Source organism: Sander lucioperca, chromosome 20, assembly GCF_008315115.2.
Source record: "Sander lucioperca isolate FBNREF2018 chromosome 20, SLUC_FBN_1.2, whole genome shotgun sequence".
Lineage (NCBI taxonomy): Eukaryota > Metazoa > Chordata > Actinopteri > Perciformes > Percidae > Sander > Sander lucioperca.
In genome coordinates this window covers 28,376,402-28,389,554 of record NC_050192.1, presented here as the reverse complement: position 1 = coordinate 28,389,554, position 13,153 = coordinate 28,376,402, and the positions used below count along the sequence as shown (strand labels likewise).

At 40.4% G+C, this 13,153-nt stretch overlaps 1 protein-coding gene across 4 annotated transcripts in view; it reads left to right on the top strand.

Annotated features, from left to right (window-relative positions):
- LOC116062242 (protein bicaudal D homolog 1-like) overlaps nucleotides 1-13,153 on the top strand; it is an 83,110-nt gene that overhangs the window by 24,281 nt on the left and 45,676 nt on the right. For 2 of the 4 annotated variants that reach the window (XM_031316889.2, XM_035996064.1), the window contains exons 2-3: nucleotides 1,047-1,259; nucleotides 1,560-1,712. In XM_031316889.2, the coding sequence (XP_031172749.2) occupies nucleotides 1,047-1,259; nucleotides 1,560-1,712 (366 nt within the window). Of the gene's footprint in view, nucleotides 1-1,046; nucleotides 1,260-1,556; nucleotides 1,713-13,153 lie in introns of all 4 variants that reach the window. The other 2 variants (XM_035996065.1, XM_035996063.1) reach the window with 1 other exon arrangement.

Sequence of the window (13,153 nt, the reverse complement as noted above, 5' to 3'; positions counted from 1 at the left end):
TAATTTAACCTTTAGGTAGTCTATATCCGCAACGTTCCACTTATGGGATTGTTCCGGTGTCACCGGAAATTCCGCCGGATGTCCATTACCTTCCTCTTCCTTTGTGTTGCCGTTCTAAACTCCGGTGGATTTCTGAGGGCTATGGTTAACTGCTCCTCAGATCTCTGCAGGGTAAATCCAGACAGCTAGCTAGACTATCTGTCCAATCTGAGTTTTCTGTTGCACGACTAAAACGACTTTTAAACGTACACGTTCCACCAAAACAAGTTCCTTCCCGAGGCTATTTTGCAGAGCCTTGGAGCCTTTGCTCTGTATGGCACTTACCTCCCAAAACGATTGTGATTGGTTTAAAGAAATGTCAATAAACCAGAGCATGTTTTTCGCCCATCCTGGAATGCTGTGTGGACTAGCCAGACCCTCCTGCTGTGGAGGAAGGTCTGGCAATGCGAGACTAACCTAGGTAGACACAAAAAGTAATTTGATCATCAGATTTTACTCTTTGTCATATACATTAAAATATATACTATGTATACTGTAAGCATGTTCCAGCTCTTCATTTAAGCCATATGATGTGGTTGCTTTGTCTTTGTCTTGTGCATCATCCAGACAAGGTTTTCCAAAATGTAGCCCAACACATTTGTTATCTTTGAAATTTAAGATATCCACTAGAATTCAAAATAAAAGTTTTATGGGTTTGAACAAAATTTGGCTGCACAGTTTGAGCTTGCACTAATTATCCCACAAGTAAATATCAACACAAGTCCTAAAATCAGCAAACATATTTCAATATTAAGTGACAGCAAGTGTATTTGTCACAATAAAGATTGGTAATTCATTTTTTGTTCAATTGATTATTTCAGTTTTTGATACAGTACCAAATTTAAGCTCCACATATACAGCGTTGCTTAGTGGTTTGTTGGAGTTACGGTTTCTTATGATGGGCATATCATTTCTGACCATTCAGAGACCACTGACTAACAGAAATGTTAAACCACTCATCTCCTAATCATGTCCATGACATATTTTCTTCTCCTGCCATGTTCCAGGCATTTGGCCATGCCTACTCCACCCAGCGTAAGGTGGCAGAAGATGGGGAGACCAATGAGGAGACGCTGTTGCAGGAGTCTGCCACCAAGGAAGCCTACTACATGGGCCGCCTCCTGGAGCTCCAGTCAGCGCTGAAGCACAGTCGGACAACTGCCTCCAATGCTCAGGCCGACAACGAACACCTGAGCACACTTCTGCAGGAGCTGAGGGAGGTACAGTACAGCGCTTAGGGTTTGGGATATCAAATCGTTCAAGAGCCAGCTGGGTTGTCCTTTAAAGCAGGATACGTTAATGTACAGCAGGTTTGAAATTTAGACTTTTAAAAGAACAGGCCAACATTTTGTGAAATATGATTTTGTGACATTGTCTTTCTATCGTCACTCTTTTTTAACAATTCTGTCATGTAAAACCCTTTGAACTTACTTTAATGCTGATTCCAGTAATTCTCTTGGGTTATCTGTGTCATAAACAGCATGCAGCTCCAGCTCTGTTTCCCTGAACTGTCTCAGCAGAGTAATGAGATGTTGGAGCTGCAGCGCAGCCGGATGCGAGAGGAGATCAGGGAGTACAAGTTTCGAGAGACGCGGCTGCTTCAGGACTATACCGAGCTGGAGGAGGAGAACATCTCTCTGCAGAAGCTGGTGTCAACACTCAAACAGAATCAGGTACAAATTATTCAAACACACATACACATTACGGTCATAATCTCAGGTCAAATAAATGGCTCTGGTTCAAAGTGCCTCTTTTCAGTACAGAGGCTGGCAAACCAAGCCTGTTCTACTGTGGTCCTTGGTTCTGGAACGATAATAAGGCCAAGCTCAAACTTGACACCCTTATCTCTTTAAAGGTGCAATATGGAATACTGACAGCTAGTTTTTAAAATAGTTACTGCAGTACAAATTCAAAATACTGGAGAGAGTCGTCTCCCCCACCCCCAGACTCAAAGTTCACGGAGGCTGCCAGGCTGATACCGCAGCATCCATAGTCTCGCTTTGCCAGACCCTCCTCCAAAGCACGCTGAAGGAGCATCCACAACAATGTTGCTAGACGCTTGACTCACATAGCCAGACATTACTTCACAGCACAGCGGAGTAGCTAACGTTAGATACTGGCTATATTGACAGTCATAGAAGCCTGTGCTCACGCGAAGCTCTGTACCCAACCGACTGAACACACTTTATTGGCTTAGAATTACGGCAATATTTACCCGGGGTTTGTTACGTCTCTGGTCACGCAACTGTAAGGAACTTGGCGTTTTTTTTTAGGTTAGGTAGAATTGATCTCCGTTGATTCCGTTTGTTTGTTTGCTGCTTTTATGGCTGTACTTAAGTTACAGCTGTAGCGTGCTGGGTTTACGTTTTTACAGGTATATCTGGTAGGACTGTAGCGATACACTAATCTCACGATACGATACACGATATTGAGCTCACGATACGATATATATCACGATATTCAGCCAACGATACGATATATATCACGATATTCAGCCAACGATATGATATATATCACGATATTCAGCCAACGATCCGATTCGATATAATTCGATACACTTACATCATTTTCTGAAAGATTTAAAGGGGACAGAGATTTTGGTGACATCTTGTGAGTGTTCCATTTACTTGGATTTAATTAATTGAACTGAAAACTAAAAACATCAATTACACAATATGTCTCTGACAGGACAGAGAGTCTACAGCTTGCAAATGCTGGACAAAATGAATCAAAGATGTGTTGAGAAAATTAGTTCCATTTATTGAATTTAGCTTACAAGCCTTTGAAAAGTAAATAAAGTGCAGTATTGCAATTAACAATGGAGAGTTAAAAAGTGCAGCAAGTGGCCTGTTCTAAACAGTTTCTTTGACAGCTTTTTTAGCTTGACACTGAACATATGAGGTAGCCAGTCTAGCCACCAGGTAAGTAAACATAGTACCATGGCTTCTCCTCAGAACACACCGAAGAAACGCCGACTTGAGCATACTCTCTGCGCGTGCGCGAAACGTAATACGTTTCCATAGCAGCAGGCGGCGTTGCTCTGTATTGTTTCCATTAACAGTCTGATTGTTTCCCAGAAAATGAAAACCGGCAGCTGATTGGACGAATGCGTCACGTGGGTTTATCTTTCTTCGGAAATTCACAGCCAGACTGTCATGGCAGCTCGTTCAGAATACGATCTCATATTGTACTAAAATAGTTCACCGAAACGTGTTTCTGAAAACATTTTAAGCGATAAATAGGCCATACAGTTGCTGAATCTGTCTTCATTTCAGATCGACAAAGGTTAGTTTAAAAGATTTTCGTCAGATTTTGAGAGGCTCATCCGCTCGCCATTTCCGGGTGAGTCCCGACTGCCCCGTCTCCGACTGAACATGTCAAATTGGCCAAAATAAAGGCTGACGGCTCCTCGGACGGACGACAGCACGGAACACACCGAACAGACTCGAGTCACTGACCTCGCCAGACTGTCAGACGGCCGATTATCGGCTCTGTGTGTCAGCAGAAAAAAAATATTGATTTATATCGCAGAATCGATAAAATTGTTCAGCCTTAATATCTGGCAACCCGGCCTGGCTCCCAAACTGACATAACAACACACAGGCCAAAACACAAACAGAAATTCCATCACGGAACAGAAATTTCAAAAGGAGAAAATACTGGTGTAACCCAGCTTGGCGCGTTTGTGGCCAAGTTTTAGCAGGTATATCTAAGTGTCTAGGTTCTAAGAGGAGATTGGCATATGATGAAGCAGTGAAGTACACAATAGAGCTTCTTAAACTTTCCCTTAATAACTCACACCAACAACAGAGTAACTTTGCGTTTAACTGTAGTGTATTATCGGTTCTTTTTTTCTGTCTTTTCCTCTCAGATTAACAACCTTGCATATGTGTTAATTTACAGCACTATGCTTTCCATTTTGCTCACAGAAATCATTTAACTCGTACCTTGGGCATGAAACAGATTGCACCCACAAACAGTACTACTTTCAATTTGAGATTATGCAAAATAATCTTTTACCAGAAGTCTAGCACGGCTAAACTAAATTATTCAGTATGGTTATCAAATTTAGATAGGTTCAAACCCAATGTACTCAAACCACAACTTAAATATAAAAAAAACCCGACAAAGAAAATAAGAAAAAATATAAAACCAAATTTGACCAAAAACTAAGATCTCAGAATGAAACAGGTTTTCATAGAGATAACCAGTGGAATACTAAATCAGTATTTGTTTGTTCAACCCTGTTTCATTAGTTTGAGTGCACTCAAGTTCCTACCACCACCCTTAGCAGGTAAAACTGTCATCCTGGCTCCTCAGAGAATGGAGTAGATGACGGGAAAATCCTGTGAGTAGTGGAGATGATGATGGCAAAGATCCAGTGAGCGGTAAGATGATGGTGATGATGAAGATGAAACCCAGGAGGCAGTATGACGACGGTGACTTGAGCAGCACAGTTCTGTCTCTAGTAGAGTCTCAACAAAAAACTAGAACTGCGAGCAGTTATCACGGGGCCCAAGCCACCCACGGCAGTCGCCCCCGACACCCGGGGGAGCGTGCGAAAGCCGAACCCGAAGCCGGGCGAAGGGGAGGCAAACGTCGCTAAATATCGAGAGGCGCGAGCCGCGACGTCTGCGATACGTTGCCGTTGGAAACGTAGTGGTCAACAGTTCACCTCCATGCATATACAGACGACCTTTAACAATTCTCTACAACAAACAATCTTCTTAATCCCCCTGACCACAGGAGACAGCAGAGAGAAATGAGAGAGTGACTGAGAGGGTGGAGGGGGGAGGCAGGTGTGGTGGTTGAAGGAGCAGGGGAGGTGGTCACGTTGTTGCAAATGGCGTCATAGGCGCTGATTTATGTTTTCCTCCGTGGGTGCTTCGTGGGAAATTAAGCATCAATGCCACCGACATAACCAATCACACTATGACAGATGCTCCACTTAGCACCAACTGCAATGTTTAATTGCACGGTATCGCTGCCTATGAATGGTGTTGATTTTGGATTGAAAAAGTGAGAGAAAAGAATTGCATTTGTCCACTGTGAAGGTTGTATAAACTTTGTCAGGTGGGTTAAGAAGTTTGTTTATTGTAAAAAACCAAAGGAGCACGCAAAAGTAAAAACCAAAACCTAACGGTAAGAGGCAAACATCAGTAAATATTGAGAAGTGTGAGCTGCAAGGTCTGTGGTACATTTCCATTGCAAATATCCCATTAACATTGAGTAAAAGTGCCAAAACTGGTCTGCGTTGATTATAGTGTCCCCTAATGGCCGATCTTCGCCAAATTTGGTACCGAGCCTCAGAGCGGCATGCCGAATAAGCATCACAACCTTCGTGTTGATTGCATTTACTGTGGCAGAGATATTGCAATTGCAAATTCCCCATTCAAATGCATTGAGTTATTGGCCAAAACAAATAAACGTTGCTTATAGCGCCCCCTAAAGGCCGATCTTTGCCAAATTTGGTACAGAGTATCGTAGTGGGATGTTGAACAATGATCTCAAGTTATTTGCTGATAACATTTAATTTGGTCGAGATATGATATGATACGTGTGTGGTAGCTAGCTAGGAAAATTTGTTTGGTCGTCAAATGCGCAAACTTTAACGTAGCAAAATTCCTTGGGTAACTTTTGGTCATGTCTATCTGGAGATGCTACCTACCAGGTTTCGTGCTGATCTGTCGCACAGCCTAGGACGAGTTCGGAAAAGTTGTTTTTGTGCATTGCGCGATATTGCGGAAAAAAACTTAAGCAAAAATGGGCGTGGCCTATATCATGTGATTCAGCTTGATTCAAGGAACATGTGGATGTAAGGATTTCTAATGTGCGATGTGTAATGTGGGAGTTAAAGGCAAAAAAAGCATTATAGCGCCACCTAGTGGTCCACATGTGTAATCTTTGGTAGGTGTGGTCCGTGACCCATTGTCTATCTACCCTGTAAATTTAAAGTTAAAGTAAATTTAGACATGGGTCCCATAGGCCACGCCCACTTTGACCCCTCAGTACCCACTCTAGGGTTGGCCTCAGGAGTGTCCCTAGATGGTAACCATCAAATTTTGTAAAAATCAGATGAGCGGTTCATGAGATATAAACTTTTTGTACTTGTAGCGCCCCCTAGTGGCCATTTTTTGTAAAACCTTCAGAGGGTCATGATAAACATGAATCTAAATTTTGGCATTGATGGCATTTATTTTGGCCGAGATATGGCAAAGTTGGTGTTTTCATAGTTAGCTACACAAATTTGTTTGTGCGTAATATGCGCAATTTTTATCCTATCAAAATTCTTTTTATTAACTTTTTGTCAGGCCGGTCTGGAGATGCTACCTGCCAAATTTCATGAAGATCGGTCGCACAGTCTACGAGGAGTTCGAAAAAGTAGGTTTTTTGATTTGAGGTCTTTGTGGAGTTCTGGACCATTCCTGAAAATGCCAACCCCCCACCATGTACGGTTTAGGCTGTAGTCTGAGTTTTAGGCGGAGAAGAATAATGACTATGATGATGATGATGATGATGGATAATCAGTAGAAAAACAATAGGGTTCTACAGCCCTGCTGTATGAACGGCATAGCTTTGCTATTGCCCGTTCTTACAGACTCGGGCTTGGACCCCTAAAAACAGTCTGCACAAAACGTGCAGAATAATCACTCAGTTGTCCATAGTTACAGTTCACTTGTGTTTCTCCTCAGGATACAAAATATTCTTACATACTACTAGGGGTGGGAATCACCAGAGGCCTCACAATACGATACTTATGTCACGATACAATATTATTGCAATTTTAAACATATTGCAATATTCTGCGATATATTGCAATTTATGACGTTTTTTTCAACTTCAATTTTTTCCCCAATTTCAAACAATGTCCAAAAAAGGAAAATTTGTCAACATCTGTTTTATCTAAAAAGATACATTTCTCTGTTTGTTCATCTCACTTCAATTTTATTGCTACAAAATGGGATTGTCAAGCAGACAAACTGACCAACACATATATAATAAAATATCGATACTTGGCGTCTGTGTATCGATACAGTATTGCCACGGAAAAAATCACGATACTATGCTGTAGCAATTTTTCCCCCCACCCCTACATACTACACATTTTAACCACATTTCACTTAAACATTTTAGCTTACCTCAATCTTACTTGTCCATCTTAACTGACTAGCTTACAGAAAACATAGCAGTCACAACAAAAGGACGGAAAACACGTGTCTGTAGCTAAATTAACCAACAGCTAACATTTTCCTAAAAGTACAATGACAGCAATTTCCATATTAACCATACCCTTTGTCATCAGGTTAGTAGCTAATTCCGATTGGTTTTTAAACACAAGTCAAGCAACAATTCTCAAGGTTAACAACACCGATAGTGCTAATTTGCTGTTAGCTAGCAGCTAAGCTAACTCACCGGAATATTCAATTCACACGCTGTTTGGATGGGGTCGGCAGGTCCACTGCGTTGTGTAACTTCTCTTTCACACTTTCAAGAATCTCTCCTTGTTGCTAGTTTTCTACTTTAATCAAAGTGATTAGACCATTTCAACTACACAAGGCGCTACTATTGCGTTCACGTTCTCTCTCGTCTCTTTTTTTCAATTACGTACAGTACCCGCCCCCTTTCCAAGATGGCAGCCTGTCCTTTGTTCTGTTTAGTGTTTGTCTGTTTTAACATGTTTTATAATGGATTTTAACATCCTCTCTAACAAATCGTTTGCCTCTCAACAAAGCTTGGTGTGAGCCATTTTAAAAATTGTGGTTTACTCCTCAACTTATTAACTATTTTCACCTGATTTGGTGGCCTGCTCCATGTGCTCTGCCTAATCAGTTTGGCCCTTTTGCTGCAAACCATCTGCTGCTGTGGGGTTTGACTTTGGCCTGAAACAGCAGCACAGGCCTATTGATTTTTTTTTTTCACTGGGAGTTTGGATTTTGCCTGGATTTTTGTGTCCATCTACTTTCGGGGTGGACCTGCATCGCTCTGCCTGGGTCTCCACCAGCTACAGCCTGGGTTCCATCTACTGCCTGGCCTACACTCTACCAGCTACCAGCTACAGCCTTGGTCTCTCCACTAGCTACCAGCTATAGCCTGGGTTTCCAACAGCTACAGCCTGAGTCCCTCCACTCCACCATTAGCCGTTGTGCCACTCCAGCTATCCTGCTCTGTGGTGTGCAAATTCCATCATGGCGAGTATGGTTCTTGCCTTTTTGTCTTTGCTCTGTCTGCTTGAAATCTCAGAGTATGAGGTGCACCGGGGGTTCTAGTGGGTGACTATGACGTTTCCTTAGATGCACATTACATGTCACCACGATCAAAGGTTACTGACTGTGCACAGGACTTGGTTGGCAGTCAGGGGGGCTGGATGTATGGCATGAGCATAGGTTCTCAACATGCAAACTGTAAACATCTTTTAAGCCTGCTCCTCCTAAGTGACTGGTTTATTCCATCAAAAAACTCTTGGTCCAAAATCACAGTGAGTGGTGATTCTAAAAATTGTATGAAGCACTGTCTTAATACACGCATGTTGAAATGTATTATTACACTTATGTTGCTGATGTCAGGAAATGTGCAACCTAACCCAGGTCCTGTGACCAATATGATATCGCTGCAAACTCCTGCTGATTTTCTAAATAGGTCTGGTATTGGTTTTGTGCACATAAATGTGAGAAGTCTACTGCCAAAAATTGATATGGTCAGAATTTGGGCCAAATCGACAAATGTTGATATTATGGTGTTATCTGAGACATGGCTGGGTAGATCCACCCTGATAGTTATATTTATATGGAGGGGTATAATATATTTCGTACTGATAGGTGGAGGAGTGGTGATCTATGTAAAAAATAATTTGCAGGCAACAGTACAATTATCCAAGTCTGTGCCTAAACAATTTGAATTGCTAGTATTGAAAATTGAATTATCGAAGAATTGTGTTTTAACAGTTGCGGGATGTTATAGACCTCCTTCTGCACCAAAGGATACATTGTCCTCATTGTCCGATTGTTTGTCATCTATAAAATATACCGAATTGGTTTTAATGGGTGACTTAAATTGGGACTGGTTAACTCCGGCATCTGATTTAATTAAAAGTTTTTGTGACTCAGCGAATTTGACCCAAATTATAGGCTTGCCTACTAGGCTAAACCCTAAACATCCTGAAAAATCTACGCTACTTGAATTGTTTTTAACCAATGTGCCACAGAAATACAAAGCTACTGGTGTTTTTGCAAATGATTTGAGTAATCACTGCGTTATCTAAATGTAAACCGCGTATTATAATTAAGAGGAATCTTAAGTCGTTCTGTGAACAAGCTTTTTTAATTTATCTTAATTTTTGTGATTGGACCAGGGTAAATTTGATCCCGAGATAGCATTGCAATATTTCAAATCACTTTTTTTGGACATTATAAACAAACATGCTCCTCTTAGGAAATATAAGATTAAAGGGCGTGATAATCTGTGGTTTTCAGAACAATTGTCTGATTTAATTCATGAGCGTGATCTTGCTTGGGCAACGGTAAAGAAATCCAAAAACAGCTCAGACTGGCAATATTTTAGGCACCTGAGAAACAAATGTGTCTCTCAAATACGAGTGAAATCAGATTTTTATGTAAATGAATTATGTGAAAGTTCAGCTAACCCCTCTAAATTTTGGAAAGTTATAAAATCACTGTCTTCAGACTCTAGGGATACTGTTTTGCCAAATGCATTGAAGTTGAATGATAAAATTATTACAGACAATAAAAAGATGCTAGATTCCCTAAACGAGCACTTTATATCTTCTGGGTTGTTGTTTGAGCATGCAACACAACAACAGATGACACAAGAGGATTACTCTTTGTCTAGGGAAAATGTACCTTTCAATTTTGACCTTGTTCCTATTGCAACACAGGAGGTATATGATGCTCTTTTGGGGTTAAACGCTAAGAAATCCTCTGGTCCTGATGGGTTGGATCCGTATTTTTTAAAAATTGCTGCTGAACATATTGCAGAACCTTTGACACACATCTTCAACCTGACTATTGAAACTGGATTAATACCTAGTGTATGGAAGTCAGCATATGTCACTCCTTTATTAAAGGGTGGTGACCGATCAAATCCAAATAATTATAGGCCAATATCTAAGCTATCGGTTTTAGCCAAGGTTTTAGAAGGGCTTATAAGTGACCAGTTGAAAGATTATTTAGTAACAAAAAACATTTTAAATGATTTGCAGTCTGTTTTTCGTAAAAAACACAGCACTGTCACTGCCACTATGAAAGTGTTAAATGATTTAATAAGTGCTATTGATTCTAAAGAATATTGTGCTGCGCTGTTTTTGGATCTGTCAATGGCATTTGACACAGTTGACCACTCTGTCCTGTCTCAGAGATTGGTGGATATTGGAATGTCTTTAAAAGCAGTCAAATGGTTTGGCGACTACTTGAGTGGCCGAACACAAAGTGTTCAGGTTGATGGTGTGTCCTCAAACTCATTACTTATACAAAATGGTGTCCCTCAGGGGTCCATTTTGGGGCCCATTTTATTTACTATTTATATAAATGACTTGTGTCAGAATGTAACAAAAGCAAAGTGTCATTTTTATGCGGCTGATACCATTTTGTATTGTTCTGCCTCTTCCTTAACAAGGGCCTCAGAGGACCTGCAATCTGCTTTTAACATTATTCAGAAGAATCTTCAAAAATTGAGACTTGTATTAAACTCTGACAAAACTAAAATGATGTGCTTCTCTAAATCAAGGAACACAGACAATGTTTGTCAGATTGTTACTCTAGATGAGAGAGTAATTGAACGAGTATCAGTCTACAAATATCTTGGGTTCTTCTTAGAAGAAAGTTTGTCCTTTAAGCAGCATATAGAGTGTCTATCAAAAAAACTTAGAGTGAAGCTGGGTTTCTATTATAGAAACAAAGGCTCTTTTAGTGTGAGAAAAACACTTATACAAGCAACATTTCTGTCAATGCTGGATTATGGTGATATTTTATACATGCATGCAAATCAATCTTCTCTGAAAATGCTGGACTCAGTATACCATGCAGCACTAAGATTTGTAACTAATTCTAGTTTTCGTACTCATCACTGTAGCTTGTATGAGAGTGTTAGTTGGCCTTCTTTGCATAATCGCAGGTTGGAGCATTGGTATATTTTTCTCTTTAAGGCCATACTGTGTAAACTCCCTCCTTATTTATGTTCTCTCCTGACTCCTAAAGTCACTACCGGGAAATGTAATCTTCGATCATATGGGCAAATCTTGTATGACATTCCCCGAACACAAACTGTTTTCAGTGAAAGTGCCTTTAAATTTTTTGCTCCATCATCCTGGTATAAACTGCAGAAACATCTTAAATTAGACTACCTACCAACATTGATACAGTTTAAAATTAGGATAAAGGATTACTTGAGTACTATATGCACATGTGCTGCTACTGAGTGCTGCTGGTGATTATGTGGAGATGATGTTAATTTGCCAACATTTTTTTTCTGTTTTATGTTGTCTGTTTTTGCTGTATATTTTAAATATGGAACTTTTGTACTGCTGTCTTGGCCAGGACTCCCTTGAAAAAGAGATTCTGAATCTCAATGGGATTTCTCCTGGTTAAATAAAGGTTAAATAAAAAAAATTAAAAAATACCCCTGACTGCAGACCCGCAGACCTCAATGTGGGCGGAGTTTAACCCCGCCCACATTGAGGTCTGCGGGTCTGCAGCAAGGGGGTAAGCCTCTCCTCGGACCGCGGACCTCCTATGGCGCCATTTTAATGCTACAAAGCCATCACCTCCCGTTAGCATTCCATTGACTGCCATTCATTTTGACGTCACTTTGACAGAGAATAACTTTACATCTGAAGAGTTTAAAGACTGTATTTGTCCATTGTTTATTTCTAAAGAAACACAACAATGTATAAAAGGCTCCATTACCTTGTACCTCACGTTATGGCTCCGTAGCAGACGTTTTTATAAAAATAGGCTAACGATTGTGTCATAACCACGCGACTTACTGTCGCATAGTAGAGGAATTACCGTATAGTACAGGAGAAGCTCGCAGGCAGTTTCGTCTCACATTAGCTGTTTAAGTGTAATTACTAATGTTAACTAGCATTTTAGTTAGCAATAATTAGCCTGTGCCTATGTTATCTCCTTACATATACCAACGCTCTCCGTCTCTGCTAGATTGGGAATGATTGAGATTTCTCTTGGCACAGCTACCAGAAGACTTACAACTTTCAGACAGGTTGCTCACGGCACATTTACGTCGTCTCTCTCAGTTGGAGGCTGCTCAGTAACGCTCAGCCATCACCAGAAAAGTGCTTCTATTGGCCTTCACTGGTCTCCGCCCAGAGCAACGGGATCTGTTGGTCCACTCTTATATTCTGTCTATGGTCTGCAGTCAGGGGCTTCTCCTTTTTTTCCCCAAGCTCTCTCAATTACACCACTAGGGGGAGCCAATGAACCACAATAACTGAGGGAGTAATTTATTCTAAACTGTCACAACTGTCTGATGAGATGTGGGTAGTTTAATAATAATAGAAGTTTAATAAAATAATATTATCATCACTGTAAGATGACTTTACTCTTAGAATGAATGCTCAGACTACCTGGCTGCACTGGCATTAGCATTGTTGTCAGAAAAGAGTATTTCAACTTAACATGTTTTCTTAATATGTGATGACGCATTGGTATCATTTTTGGATTTATTACAGGAAATATATTACATATTGGACCTTTAAATGATTTTAAACTTTTGAAGAATTTTTTAAGATTTTAAAGAAAAAGGGAAGTGGTCAGTGCTAGCTGCAGTTGCTTCAAGTGACTAACAAACACTTGAAATATTGCTGCCTTATTAATGCACTGTATTATGTAATGTATTTTGTTGTGTTGCTATTGTGATCTGTTGTTGTTGTCCTGTTATGTGACCCTGTATTGGCCAGACCTGGAATTACTGAATTTAAAACCTCTTTTGCAAGTAAGACCTTACTTGCAAAAGAGGTTTTAAATTCAGTGTGACTTGCTACTTGGAAATGTGCGCACATAGATCTGCCTCATATCCTGCCCTTTACACGCCCAGATTCAACCATAAATGCTCAAAGCAAAGCACGTCATGAATGTTGATGCAT